Source organism: Aquarana catesbeiana, linkage group LG02 (assembly GCF_042186555.1).
Source record: "Aquarana catesbeiana isolate 2022-GZ linkage group LG02, ASM4218655v1, whole genome shotgun sequence".
NCBI classification, from domain to species: Eukaryota; Metazoa; Chordata; class Amphibia; order Anura; family Ranidae; genus Aquarana; species Aquarana catesbeiana.
Window position 1 is genome coordinate 585845720 of NC_133325.1, and position 12324 is coordinate 585858043.

General features: G+C 45.0%; 1 protein-coding gene across 3 annotated transcripts in view; it reads right to left on the reverse strand.

Moving 5' to 3' along the window:
* Nucleotides 1-11649, reverse strand: part of SCMH1 (Scm polycomb group protein homolog 1) — a 62357-nt gene extending 50708 nt beyond the window's left edge. For 2 of the 3 annotated variants that reach the window (XM_073616222.1, XM_073616220.1), the window contains exons 1-2: nucleotides 11512-11649; nucleotides 1547-1801 (exon numbers count right to left, since the gene is read on the reverse strand). In XM_073616222.1, coding sequence (XP_073472323.1) covers nucleotides 1547-1571 — 25 coding nt within the window. In that variant the 5' untranslated portion in view covers nucleotides 1572-1801; nucleotides 11512-11649. The remainder of the gene's footprint in view (nucleotides 1-1546; nucleotides 1802-11511) is intronic. The other variant, XM_073616221.1, reaches the window with a different exon arrangement.
* Nucleotides 11650-12324: the final 675 nt, after the last annotated feature.

Here is a 12324-nt window from a genome sequence, read left to right on the forward strand (position 1 = left end):
GTGAAGCAGTATCTCTCATAATGTAATATTTTACAATTTAAAGCTGAACTGCAGACAGATACAAACATAGGCAGGTCATTGCAGCTCCTTATTCATTAACTCATTTGTAATAATATTTCTAAATGCAATCGGTGCAAATAGATTAATGTGACTTGTCATCTGCCTCTTGTAACACTCTATACAACAGAGTTCAGAGAGGGGGAGAGAGAAGCAGCACAAGGAGCCAATCAGCTGTGCTGCAGTGTAAGTAATATGCTGATAAAAGGAGAGCTCAGAGTGCCAGAGAGATCAGCTCATCAGCTTGCTGCCTTTCCTTTCACTTTCCAGTCAGTGGGTGGGGGTGGAGATGAGACATATACACCTATCAGCCATAGCATTATGTCAACCCACCTAATATTGAGTAGGTCCCTCTTTTTTAATCAAAACAGCCCTGACCTGCTGAGGCATTGACTTCACTTGACCTCTGAAGGTATGTTGTGGTATCTGGCACCAAGCCATCAGTAGCTGATCCTGTAAGTTGCAAGGTGGGGCCTCCATGGATCAGACTTCTCATAGTGCATCCTGGTGACACCTCTTTCCCAGGTAAGCAATGCATACACACCCGGTCATCCACATGATGTAAAGGAAAGCACGATTCATCAGACCAGGCCACCTTCTTCCATTGCTCTGTGGTCCAATTTTGATGCTCATGTGCCCTTGTAGGTACTTTTGACTGTGGACATGGATAAACATGGGTACCCTGACTGGTCTATGGCTACAAAGCCCCATACACAACAAACGGCGATGCACTGTGTGCTCTAACACCTTTCTATCAGAACCAGCATTAACTTTTACAGAAATTGCCTTCGTTCCACACGGGCATCAGTGAGTCCTGGCTGCCCATGACCGTGTCTCTGGTTCATCAGTTTTCCTTCCTTGGACCACTTTTGGTAGGTCTTCACGAATACAAGCCAGAAACAGTCCACAAAGGTTACAGTTTTGGAGCTGCTCTGACACAGTCATCTAGCCATTACAATTTAGCCCTTGTCGTAGTCACTCAAAACCTTATGCTTGTCCTTTTTTTCTGTTTTCAACACATGAACTTCAGGGATAACATGTTAACTTGCTGCCTAATATATCCCACATACTTTCTAATGTCTTTGTAATGAGATCATCAATGTTATACGCTGTACCTCTCAGCGGTCATAATGTTATGGCTGATCGGTATAAATGTTAATAAACTGCAGCAGAGAAAAAGAAAAGTGTTCTTGCCCTTCTAGACCGGTCTGTGTGGTACAGCTGAGATCAGAAGTACAAATCCTTTGGCCGGTATAACAGCTCCTTTATGTGCATTTCATGTAGCTGTTTGCCTGGAGTTCAGCTTTAAACAATGACGCAAATAAAATATTCCAATGCTGAACATCAAGCCCTGTTACCCTGAGGAGGGGCATAGATGGGCCAAGAGCAACAACTATCTAAAATGATATTGTTTTTAACATGCAAAAAAGAAACCTCTTTTCAAAAGGCAACATACCCATGTAAAAATTAATCTCAGTAAAATAATTACCCCTTAAGTGACCAGGTTTTCTCATGATTCCAGGAGCCAAGCAATGATGCGCAGGTTCCTAAGGTGACAGATCACACAATGGCGAAGGGGGAACTCTAGGGACTGACTCCAACACACAGCCTTGGGAGAGTAGGACAGTGGAACGCGGACAGCTGAGCAGTTGGTTCCCGTTACACTTTCAAATGATCCATTTGTATATACAATTCTTGAGTCTGGCACGCTCTGTTTCTCAAGCTGGCCATTGGAGTGTATCTGCTGGAAAAACACAAGTTACAAACATGTATACAGAATTAGTATCAGGAGAAAGCCGTTTTTCACAGTGATGGTGTCAGTTATCGATACATTCACATAAAAGGAAAGTGTGGCTCTTCTGTACATATTTTCTTATTATAAATTAGAGCTAAAAAGTAGAAATGTTAAAGTGGTTGTAAACCTCAGACATGAAATATGAACAAAGCATATCCCTCTATAATGTGTACTTGTCTCAATAAAGCGACGCAGTGCCATTTCGCAAAAAATGCTATAGTCAGGAAGGGGGTAAATCCTTCTGAGGCTGAATTGGTTAAAGTGATTGTAAAACAACCCATTCAGTTTGAAATAGAAATGAAAGGCAAAACATGTGTGTTTAGATAGAAAAAAAAAAACTACATTATAAGTACCTTTTTTTCCCTTTTTTTATAAGTGATTACATACCCTCTGTTCTAGCTGCATAAGAGCTGGGGGAGGAGAAGTAGCAGCACACTAGGTTTGCCAGTGAGTGGCTATGCAGGGGGGAGTCAGGACAAGTCTAATTATTGAAGGAGAGCAGGCTGAGTTCCCGGCAATGCTAGAGAACTGACCACGGTGTGTTCTCCTGCTTAGTGTGGTCAGTTTTTAATAGGAAGGCAGAGGGACTGGCAGTAACACCAGGGATTTCACATAAAGGAAGCAATACAAAGAGAACAGGATACTTTCTCATAGAAGTACATGGTACAGCAGGCACATATCAGGAATATGAAACATTGGGGTAACAAACGCTTTTGGCCTCATGCACACTGGATGTTATTACAGCTGCTGTTTTTGGCTTCAGGTGTTTTTTTCTGCAGCCAATAAACTTCCCAGCATGTTATCCTATGTGTCCATGCACACAATGGCTGTTATCAGCAGTTTTTGGCAGGGGCGTTTTCTGGCTGGAAAAAAAAAATCCAGAACTAGTGGATTTTAAGGGCTCATTTACACTTGCTTCGGCTTCAACAAGGCTTCGGACAGGCTTTGTTAAAAAAAAAAAAATATATATATATATACCCCATGTAGCTTCAGTGGTGCTTCAAAGCGTCTTCAAAGCCTCCATTGAAGTCAATGGCAAAGCTCGCTTGAAGCCCCACCAAAGCCTCATCGAACCCCCACCAAAGCCTCATCTAGCACCAAGCAAAAGCAAGGTGTAAACAGAACTGTAAGCTAACCATTTTATATAGTGACAGGAGCTTTGACTAGCACTCAGAAAGCTTTAACAAAAGCATGTCCAAAGCCTTGTTTTGAAGCAAGTGTAAACTAGCCGTTAATGTGTGTTGAAGCTGAAGCAAAAGTAAATGAGCTCTAACTCTGATAAAAACTGCTAGAAGCTGAAAAACACAGCTATTCTGAGTTTATCAGCATTTTTGAGCCATAAGCTTTTGTGGGAGAATAGTTTTGCAAAAAAAAAAAAATCTAAAAAAACGCTACTGCAAAAATGTTGCAAAACTCATTCTACAGCTACAGCTTTCTACAGCTACAGCTTTCTACAGCTACAGCTTTCTACAGCTAACGCTACTGGCATTTTTATAACGTCCAGTGTGCATGAGGCCTTAAAGTATAACTATAGACAAAAACGTTTTATTTCATTTTGCATAGAGTAAGGGAGGGCAATAACCCCTGTAAGGTTTATTTTTTTCCACCTGCACCCCACTGTAGAGATTTCCCTTCACTTCCTGTCCCATAGTCAAAACAGGAAGCTTGAGGAAATCCCTGCAAATTAAGGGAATCTCTAGAGGACCCCCAGGTCACCAAAACAAGTGTTCACATTGGGAGATTTTCCCCCTATTATTGTTTTGGGTACAGCCCAAAATGTGGGATTTTCTTTTAGTTTTATCAATAATGGTAAACAGAACAAATAGAGAGGGAGAATCCCCCTAGCTGGGACACAAACAGCAATAAAAACGGACAGATGCTCTAATCCCCCTTCACTCCATCCAAAACTAAAAGAAAAGTTTTGCCTTTAGTTACACTTGAACTATTGAGACCTGCTGTTGAAAAAGAGCATATATCAAGGACGTTCATTATTTGAAGAATGCTTTATCATTGAAAAGCAAAATGTTTATATAGAACATTTAAGATCTTATAATTAGACATTATAGTCTTAAAGCTGAACTCAAGGTATGGTCTCTATTGCATAGTTACATTGGTCCAGGCTGGACCAATGTAAGGCAGCATCCTTTATGCAAAGTGAACACAGGGGGTCGCTTCCACAGCAAGGCAGTAAGGGTGCATTACCAGCTTTTGTATTATTGTGTTTGTGTGCCAAAACAAATGGCAAAGTTGTGCATGGGACTGTAGGGATTTTCTACTTAATTACTAAAATATAACATGATTTTCGTCTCGGTCCTAATAACAGTGTCTTATTTAACAATCAAGACAATTGTTTTGCCTTGCCTTATCTTTAATAAAGAGTATTACACTACTAAACTGTGAACTGCTAACTTTTTCATTGCAGAGGCTAGAAATGAGTAATATTTATTTATGACCTTAATCCTATGACTGATCACTGAATGAACATTTTGTCCTTACGGTTAAGCTATGTTCACACTGATCCAACACGAAAGTGGTACGACTTCTGATCTGACTTTGCCCTAAGACTTCATCGCTGACTTCCATGCAACTTCAATGAATGGGATCAGACTTTCGTTCGACCATACCAGGCCCTTTGAGTTTGAATAAAAAAAAAAAAAAAAACAGCATGGGGTCCTCCCACCGAGACCATACCAGAGGGTCTGGTATGGATTTTGAGAGGGAAACCACACACCAAAGAAAAAAAAAAAAAACAGTGTGGGGTCCCCCCTAAAATCCATACCAGACCCTTATTTTAGCATGCAGCCTGGCAGGTCAGGAAAGAGGGAAGGACGAGCGAGCGCCGCCCCCCCCCTCCCGGACCATACTAGGCCATATGCCCTCAACATGGGGGGGCGTGCTTTGGGACAAGGGCCTCTTCCCGACAACCCTGGGTAGTGGTTGTTGGAGTTATGCGGGCAGGGGGCTTTTTTGGAATCTGGAAGCCACCTTTAACAAGGGTGCCCCCAGATCCAGCCCCCCCCCCCCCATGTGAATGCGTATGGGCTACCCATTTACCCAAAAAAAAAAAAAAAGTGTAGTGTTACAAAATACAAGAGACGGTTTTTGAAAAGTCCTTTATTAAAAATGAAGAATGTCATAGCTTTGTGTCTTCTTCCTTCAGTTCTTTTTATATCCAGGCTTTTCCCTCCGCCAATGACTTCTTCCTCCTCCGATGCTGCCTCCTGCTGTTGTATCAGGTCCGGTGTCTACCAGTTCTTACATATCCATGGGGCGTGGCCATCCGGGGATTTCACCTGAAGACCCGTCCCTCGCGACGTCCCCAGATAGCCACGCCCTATGGCTATATAAGAGCTGGCAGATGCTGGACCTGACACAACAGCGAGAGGCAGCATCAAGGGAGGACTGGGTCAAGGGAGGAAGAAGAACCCGGAGGAAGAAGACACGAAGCTACGACGGGGGACATTCTTCATTTTTAATAAAGGACTTTTTCGAAAACCGTCTCTTGTTTTCTTTAACAATACACTTATTTCTTTTTGGTGAATGGGTAGCCCATACCTATTCACATGGGGGGGCGGGATCTGGGGCAGGAAGAAAACTTTACTGACTGGACCTCCTTCAATATTACATTTTATAGCCCTACTCTAGCATTCTAGAATGTGGGAGAACTGTGTAAGGTGTGACCAAGCTATGAGCCCAGTGGCCTCCACTAAAGAAACCTACACATGGTAACCATCAATACTACAGAATGTGTCACCAAGAGCCCATTCACACAGGGGCAACACGACTTCCAGCACAACTTTGGGAGGCAACTTGGACACGACTTGAGTATGAATCACAGCACGACTTGGGGCAACTTACAACACAACTTGAAGTCGCCTCCAGGACAGGGAACTTTACAAGTGGCCACTCAGAGCTTATCAGCTGTGTGTGAGAAGGAGGGGGCTGGCTGTTTAGTGGAGGAAATTACTTTCTGTTTCTTTTCTGCTTCCTGTAAAGTTGCCTCAGTATGAACAGCGATCAGACTTGGAGGCAACTTCCATTGAAATCAATGGGTACAAGTTGCCTTCAAGTCGGATTGAAGTAGTACAGGAACCTTTTCTGAAGTCGGAGCGACTGCAGTAGTGTGCATTAAGACAGATCCATTCACTTACATTGATTTTTTCGTGTAGCGCGACTTGAGGCGACTAGGGGCGACTTGGGGCGACTTGAAGTCGGATCCAAAGTTGCCCCTGTGTGAATGGGCTCTAAATGTCTCAACAGGAGTAAGATAATGTGCCTATAACTGGGCAGCACAGTGGCTTAGTGGTTAGCATATCTGCCATGCAACCCTGGGTTCCTCAGTTGGAATCCCACTCTGGCCACTATATTCATGGAGTTTGCATGTTCTCCCTGTACTTGTGTAGATTACCTCCCGCACTTCAAGGACATGCTGGTAGATTTACTGGCTCTATCTATATTGGTCCTAGTATGTGTATAAGTGCATCCAACACCTTCACTGAAGCCCAAGCTGGCTTTCATCTTTAGGCCTTGTACAAATCTGCTGGACAGCGGCATCGAGTGCAGAGAAGCACTGCTCACAATTTAGCAGGTTCCGGTCATAACAAAACCCATGCTTCTCTTTTCCCCATTGAATGCTAGGAAGTGCTTGGCAAATGATCCAAATCTATAACAAGAAACACCTCAACATGTAAATACATGACCATTTAATTCTCTAAAGCTGCTGTCATGCATGTACACCGATCAGGAATAACATTGTGACCAAAGATTAAAAGAATACAGTGCCTAGAAAATGTATATCCCTTGAAATGTTCCACATTTTGTCATGTTACACCAAAAAACATAAATGTATTTTATTGGGATTTTATGTGATAGACCAGGGTTTTCCAAACTATGGCCCTCCAGTTGTTCAAGAACTACAATTCCAATAATGCCTAGTCATGTCTGTGAATGTCAGAGTTTTACAATGCCTCATGGGACCTGTAGTTCTGCAACAGCTGTAGGGCCGTGTGATAGACCAACACAAAGTGGCACATAATTGTGAAGTGGAAGGAACATGATAAATGGCTTTCAACATTTTTTTTACAAATAAGTGACAAGTGTGGCATGCATTTGTATTCAACCCCCTGAGTCAATACTTTGTAGAACCACCTTTCCCTGCAATTACAGCTGCAAGTCTTCTTGGGTATGTCTCTACCAGCTTTGCACATTTAGAGTAACATTTTTGCCCATTCTTCTTTGCAAAATAGCTCAAGCTCTGTCAGATTGGATGGAGAGCATCCATTAACAGCAATTTTCAAGTCTTGCCACAGATTTTCAAATGGATTTAGGTCTGGACTTTGACTGGGTCATTCTAACAGACTAACACATGAATATGCTTTGATCTAAACCATTCCATTGTAGCTTGGGCTATATGTTTAGGGTTGTTGTCCTGCTGGAAGGTGAACCTCCGCCCCAGTCCTAAATCTTCTGCAGACAGTTTTCTTCTAAAGCCTCGTACACACGATCGGACTTTAAACAAACTTTTCCGTGGATTTCTGTCCAAAGGGCGTTGGCCGTGAACTTGTATTGCATACACACGGCAGGACTTTTTAGGCAACAAATACGAACGTAGTGACGTTTCAACGTACTGGCGACACTTCAAAAGAGGAAGTTCAATTCTCCGGCGCCACCCTTTGGTCAACTTCTGTATTGTTGTCTGATCTTTTGCATTGGTTCTGAGCATGCGTGTTTGTACTTTGGACTAAAGTCCGATGGTTTTGTGTACACACGATCGGACTAGCCGACATAGGACTTTTGTTGTCGCCAAGTTTGTCTGTTCGCACAGCCAACATTTGTCCGATGAAAACCAAAAAAGTTTGTCCAATGGAACGTACACACGGTCGGATGTTGTCTTAAAACAGCTAATTTGCATGTTTGTTGTCAAAAAGTCAGATCGTGTGTATGGGCCTTAAGATTGCCCTGTATTTGGCTCCATCCATCTTCCCATCAACTCTGACCAGCTTCTCTGTCCCTGTCAAAGAAAAGCATCCCTACAAAATGATGCTGCCACCACCATGTTTCACAGTGGGGATGGTGTGTTCAGGGTGATGTGCAGTGTTAGTTTTCAGCCACACATAGCTTTTTGCTTTTAGGCCAAAAAAAATCCATTTTGGTCTAATCTGACCAGAGCACCTTCTTCCACATGTTTTGTTTCCCCCACATAGCTTATCGCAAACTGCAAACGGGACTTCTTATGGCTTTCAACAATGGTTTTCTTCTTGCCACTCTTCCATAAAGGTCAGATTTGTGGAGTGCACGACTAATAGTTATCCTGTGGACAGATTCTCCCACCTGAGCTGTGGATCTCTGCAGCTCCTCCAGAGTTACCATGGGCCTCTTGGCTGCTTCTCTGATTAATGCTCTCCTTGCCTGGCCTATCAGTTTAGGTGGACGGCCATGTCTTGGTATATTTGCAGTTGTGCTATACTCTTTCCATTTTCGAATGATGGATTTAACAGTGCTCTGTGAGATGTTCAAAGCTTGAGATATTTTGTTATAACCTAACACTGCTTTAAACTTCTCCACAACTTTATCCCTGGCCTTCATGATGCTGTTTGTTCACCAAGGTTCTCTAACAAACCTCTGAGGGCTTCACAGAACAGCTGTATTTATACTGAGATTAAATTACACACAGGTGGACTCTATTTACTAATTAGGTGACCTAAGAAGGCAATTGGTTCCACTAGATTTTAGTTAGGGGTATCAGAGTAAAGGGGGCTGAATAAAAATGCACGCCACACTTTTCAGATATTTATTTGTAAAAAATGTTTTAAACTTGTTTATAATTTTCCTTCCACTTCACGATTATGTGCCACTTTGTGTTGATCCATCACATAAAATCCCAATAAAATAAAATTATGTTTTTGGTTTTAACATGACACAATGTGGAAAATTTCAAGGGGTTTGAATACTTTTTCCAAGCACTGTAACATTGATTATCTCATTACAATGGCAACTGAAAGTAGATGGGATATATTAAGCAGCAAGTGAACATGTTGTCCCTGAGGTTAATGTGTTGAAAGAAGAAAAAAAGGGCAAGCGTAAGGACCTGAGCAATTTTGACAATAACCAAATTGTGGTTACCAGATGACTAGATTCTATTCTCCAAAACTGTAGCTCTTGTGAGATGTTCCTGGTCTGCAGTAGTCAGGACCTATAAGAAGTGGTCCAAGGAAGGAAATCTGACAAACTGACGACAGGGTCATTGGTGCACATAGAGAGTGAGGTTTTCTCTAAACTTCTCTCCCCTCTCCGTGCTCTTACAAGCTTAGCTGAGAGCAGTGGGAGCCATTGGCACCTGCTGCTGTCAGTCAAATCCTGTGAGAAGAGAGGGTGGGGCTGTAGGCGGGGCAGAGCCATGCTGTGTGTGTCTACAGATGTACACAGCCCAGCTTAGGCTTCAACTTGCACACTTGCCTCCATAGGAAGCCGCTTCCTATGGGGACACATGGAGAAGACGCAGAATGGAGAGCATCGGCAAGGGAGCCGAGGAGGTACGGGGCCACTCTGTGCAATATTAATACACATAGCAGGTAAGTATAACATTTATTTTATAGAAAAAAATAAGCCTTTTACAACCTCTTTATAGCTGGTTCCAATAGAAAGCTGTCAGAACACACAGTGCACTGCAGTTTGTTGTATATGGGGGCTGCATATCCTCAGACCGGTCAGGGTTACTACACTAACCTGTGGCCACAGCCAAAAGTGCCTACAATGGGCATGTGAGCATCAGAAATGGACCACGGAGCACTGGAAAAAGATGGCCTAGTCTGATAAATCACATTATAGATCATGTAGATCAGGGATATGCAATTAGCGGACCTCCAGCTGTTGCAGAACTACAAGTCCCATGAGGCATAGCAAGACTATGACAGCCACAAGCATGACACCCAGAGGCAGAGGCATGATGGGACTTGTAGTTTTGCAATAGCTGGGAAGTCCACTAATTGCATATCCATGATGTAGATGGTCAGTGCGTGTACATCACTTAGGGGAAGAGATGGCACCAGGATGCAGTATGGGAAGAAGGAAAGCTGGCAGAAGCAGTGTGATGTTTTGGGCAATGCTCTGCTGGGAAACCTTGGGACCTGCCATTCATGCAGATCAGTAGTCTCCAGACTGCAGCCCTTTGCTTGTTTTTATCTGGCCCTTGGGAATTTATTCCCCACACTGTCGGCAATAGGGGGGGGAGCATAATTCCTGCCTCTGACACCAATGATGGGCACTATTCCTTCCACTGACACCAGTGATGGGGCACTATGCCTCCCACTGACACCAGCGACGAGGCACTTGTCTTCCCACTGACACCAGCGACGGGGCACTTGTCCTCCCACTGACACCAGCGACGGGGCACTTGTCCTCCCACTGACACCAGCGACGGGGCACTTGTCCTCCCACTGACACCAGCGACGGGGCACTTGTCCTCCCACTGACACCAGCGACGGGGCACTTGTCCTCCCACTGACACCAGCGACCGGGCACTTGTCCTCCCACTGACACCAGCGACGGGGCACTTGTCCTCCCACTGACACCAGCGACGGGGCACTTGTCCTCCCACTGACACCAGCGACGGGGCTCTTGTCCTCCCACTGACACCAGCGACGGGGCACTTGTCCTCCCACTGACACCAGCGACGGGGCACTTGTCCTCCCACTGACACCAGCGACGGGGCACTTGTCCTCCCACTGACACCAGCGACGGGGCTCTTGTCCTCCCACTGACACCAGCGACGGGGCACTTGTCCTCCCACTGACACCAGCGACGGGGCTCTTGTCCTCCCACTGACACCAGCGACGGGGCACTTGTCCTCCCACTGACACCAGCGACGGGGCACTTGTCCTCCCACTGACACCAGCGACGGGGCACTTGTCCTCCCACTGACACCAGCGACGGGGCACTTGTCCTCCCACTGACACCAATGACATTTTCTACTCCCACTGTCCAACTCCCCTAAAGTCTGAAGGACAACAAACTGGCCCTTTGTTTACAAAGTTTGGAGACCCCTGGTGTGGATGTTACTTTGGCGTCCATGCCTTGATGAGTCAAGCCTGTTTTGTTGGCAAAAGATGAGCCTACTGTCACAGTGGGTAGTTCTAATGTTATGGCTGATCAGTGTATGATGTTATTTTAACATGCAATCACTCTTGATGTATACTATTTTGTATTATGGTGCTTGTTTACAGTGTACCATGTACAGATATTAACAGAACAATGACGTTTGCAGTCAGGGATAATGGCAGCACCTAGAGCTGACCAGCCAGTGAAGTAGAATGCCAGCTGTCATTGATGAGGAGGTGAGAGGTGGGAGCAGTCCATACAATAGAGCCCCTGGTGCTGTTTACACTCCCCAGCTGTGACTAAGGGAAGCTGTCACCCTGCCTCCATCACACAAACAATGAGCTCCTAGTCTAATGTGACACCTTCATCTAATGGACGGAGCCCTCCTCCCCTCCCTCTCCTATAAACACAAGCAGCCAGGATCTCTCCCAGCTCCAGTAGGGCCCAGCGCTGGACCAGGCTCCCTCTCCCTCCTCGCACACTGCCGTAAAGTCACGAGGTCGGAAGTAGTAGGCGGCCGCCGTCTTTCCCGCTCATAGCGGTCAGCCCCGATGCTCACTTACCCCCTTGGCTCAGTGACTGCTTTCCCTCCCGGGCTTTAGTACAGGGAGCTCAGTCTGCATCCGCCATGATCTTTCCTACGCAACCAGACGTAAAAACAGCCCCCCTCCTCATCCTCCTCCTCCTCTCACTCCTCCTTCCCCGTCCTTCCCTCCTCTCCATCTAGTGCCTGCTGTGTAGAAGGCAGGCTGGGGCCTGGGAGCGCAGGGATACCTCAGGCCTGCACACTGAGGAGGATCAGGGACACAAGCAGAAACCATAGAAGATTTTTCATTCATTCTATAGCGGCTGTGTTCTGTTCTGCCGCCTTTAATAGAGGACTCTTCTCCAGGGCCTTGCTTGCAGGACCCTCACTTGCCAACCAGGCTTTTTTTCAGGCACTTTTTGTTTACAATTTTAAGCCCTGGTTCACATTGGTGCGATTTGATCGGCAATGACGCCGCACTTGCGGCACCACACCGTTTTCAAAAAGTCGTTTCTGTACTACTTTTTGCGATTTCGAGGTGCGATTTCCATTGACATCTGTGCAGAAGCCTGGTCATTAAGGGGGCAAACCCCTCCGAGGCTGAAGTGGTTAAAGTGTGCAGAAGCCTGCACAGAGGTCTCTGAAATTGCCGCCCAAATCGGGACTAACATGCAGGAATGAAATGGTGCGAGTTTGTTTCATTCCCACACACGGTGTGCATCTAGGCTAAATCAGTATTTTTTGCTAGAAAATTTCTTATAACCCCCTTTTTTCATTAGCAGAGACCCTGGTTGTAGTTTTTATGTCACATGGTATTTACGCAGCGGCTTTGCAAACGCAATTTTTTTGG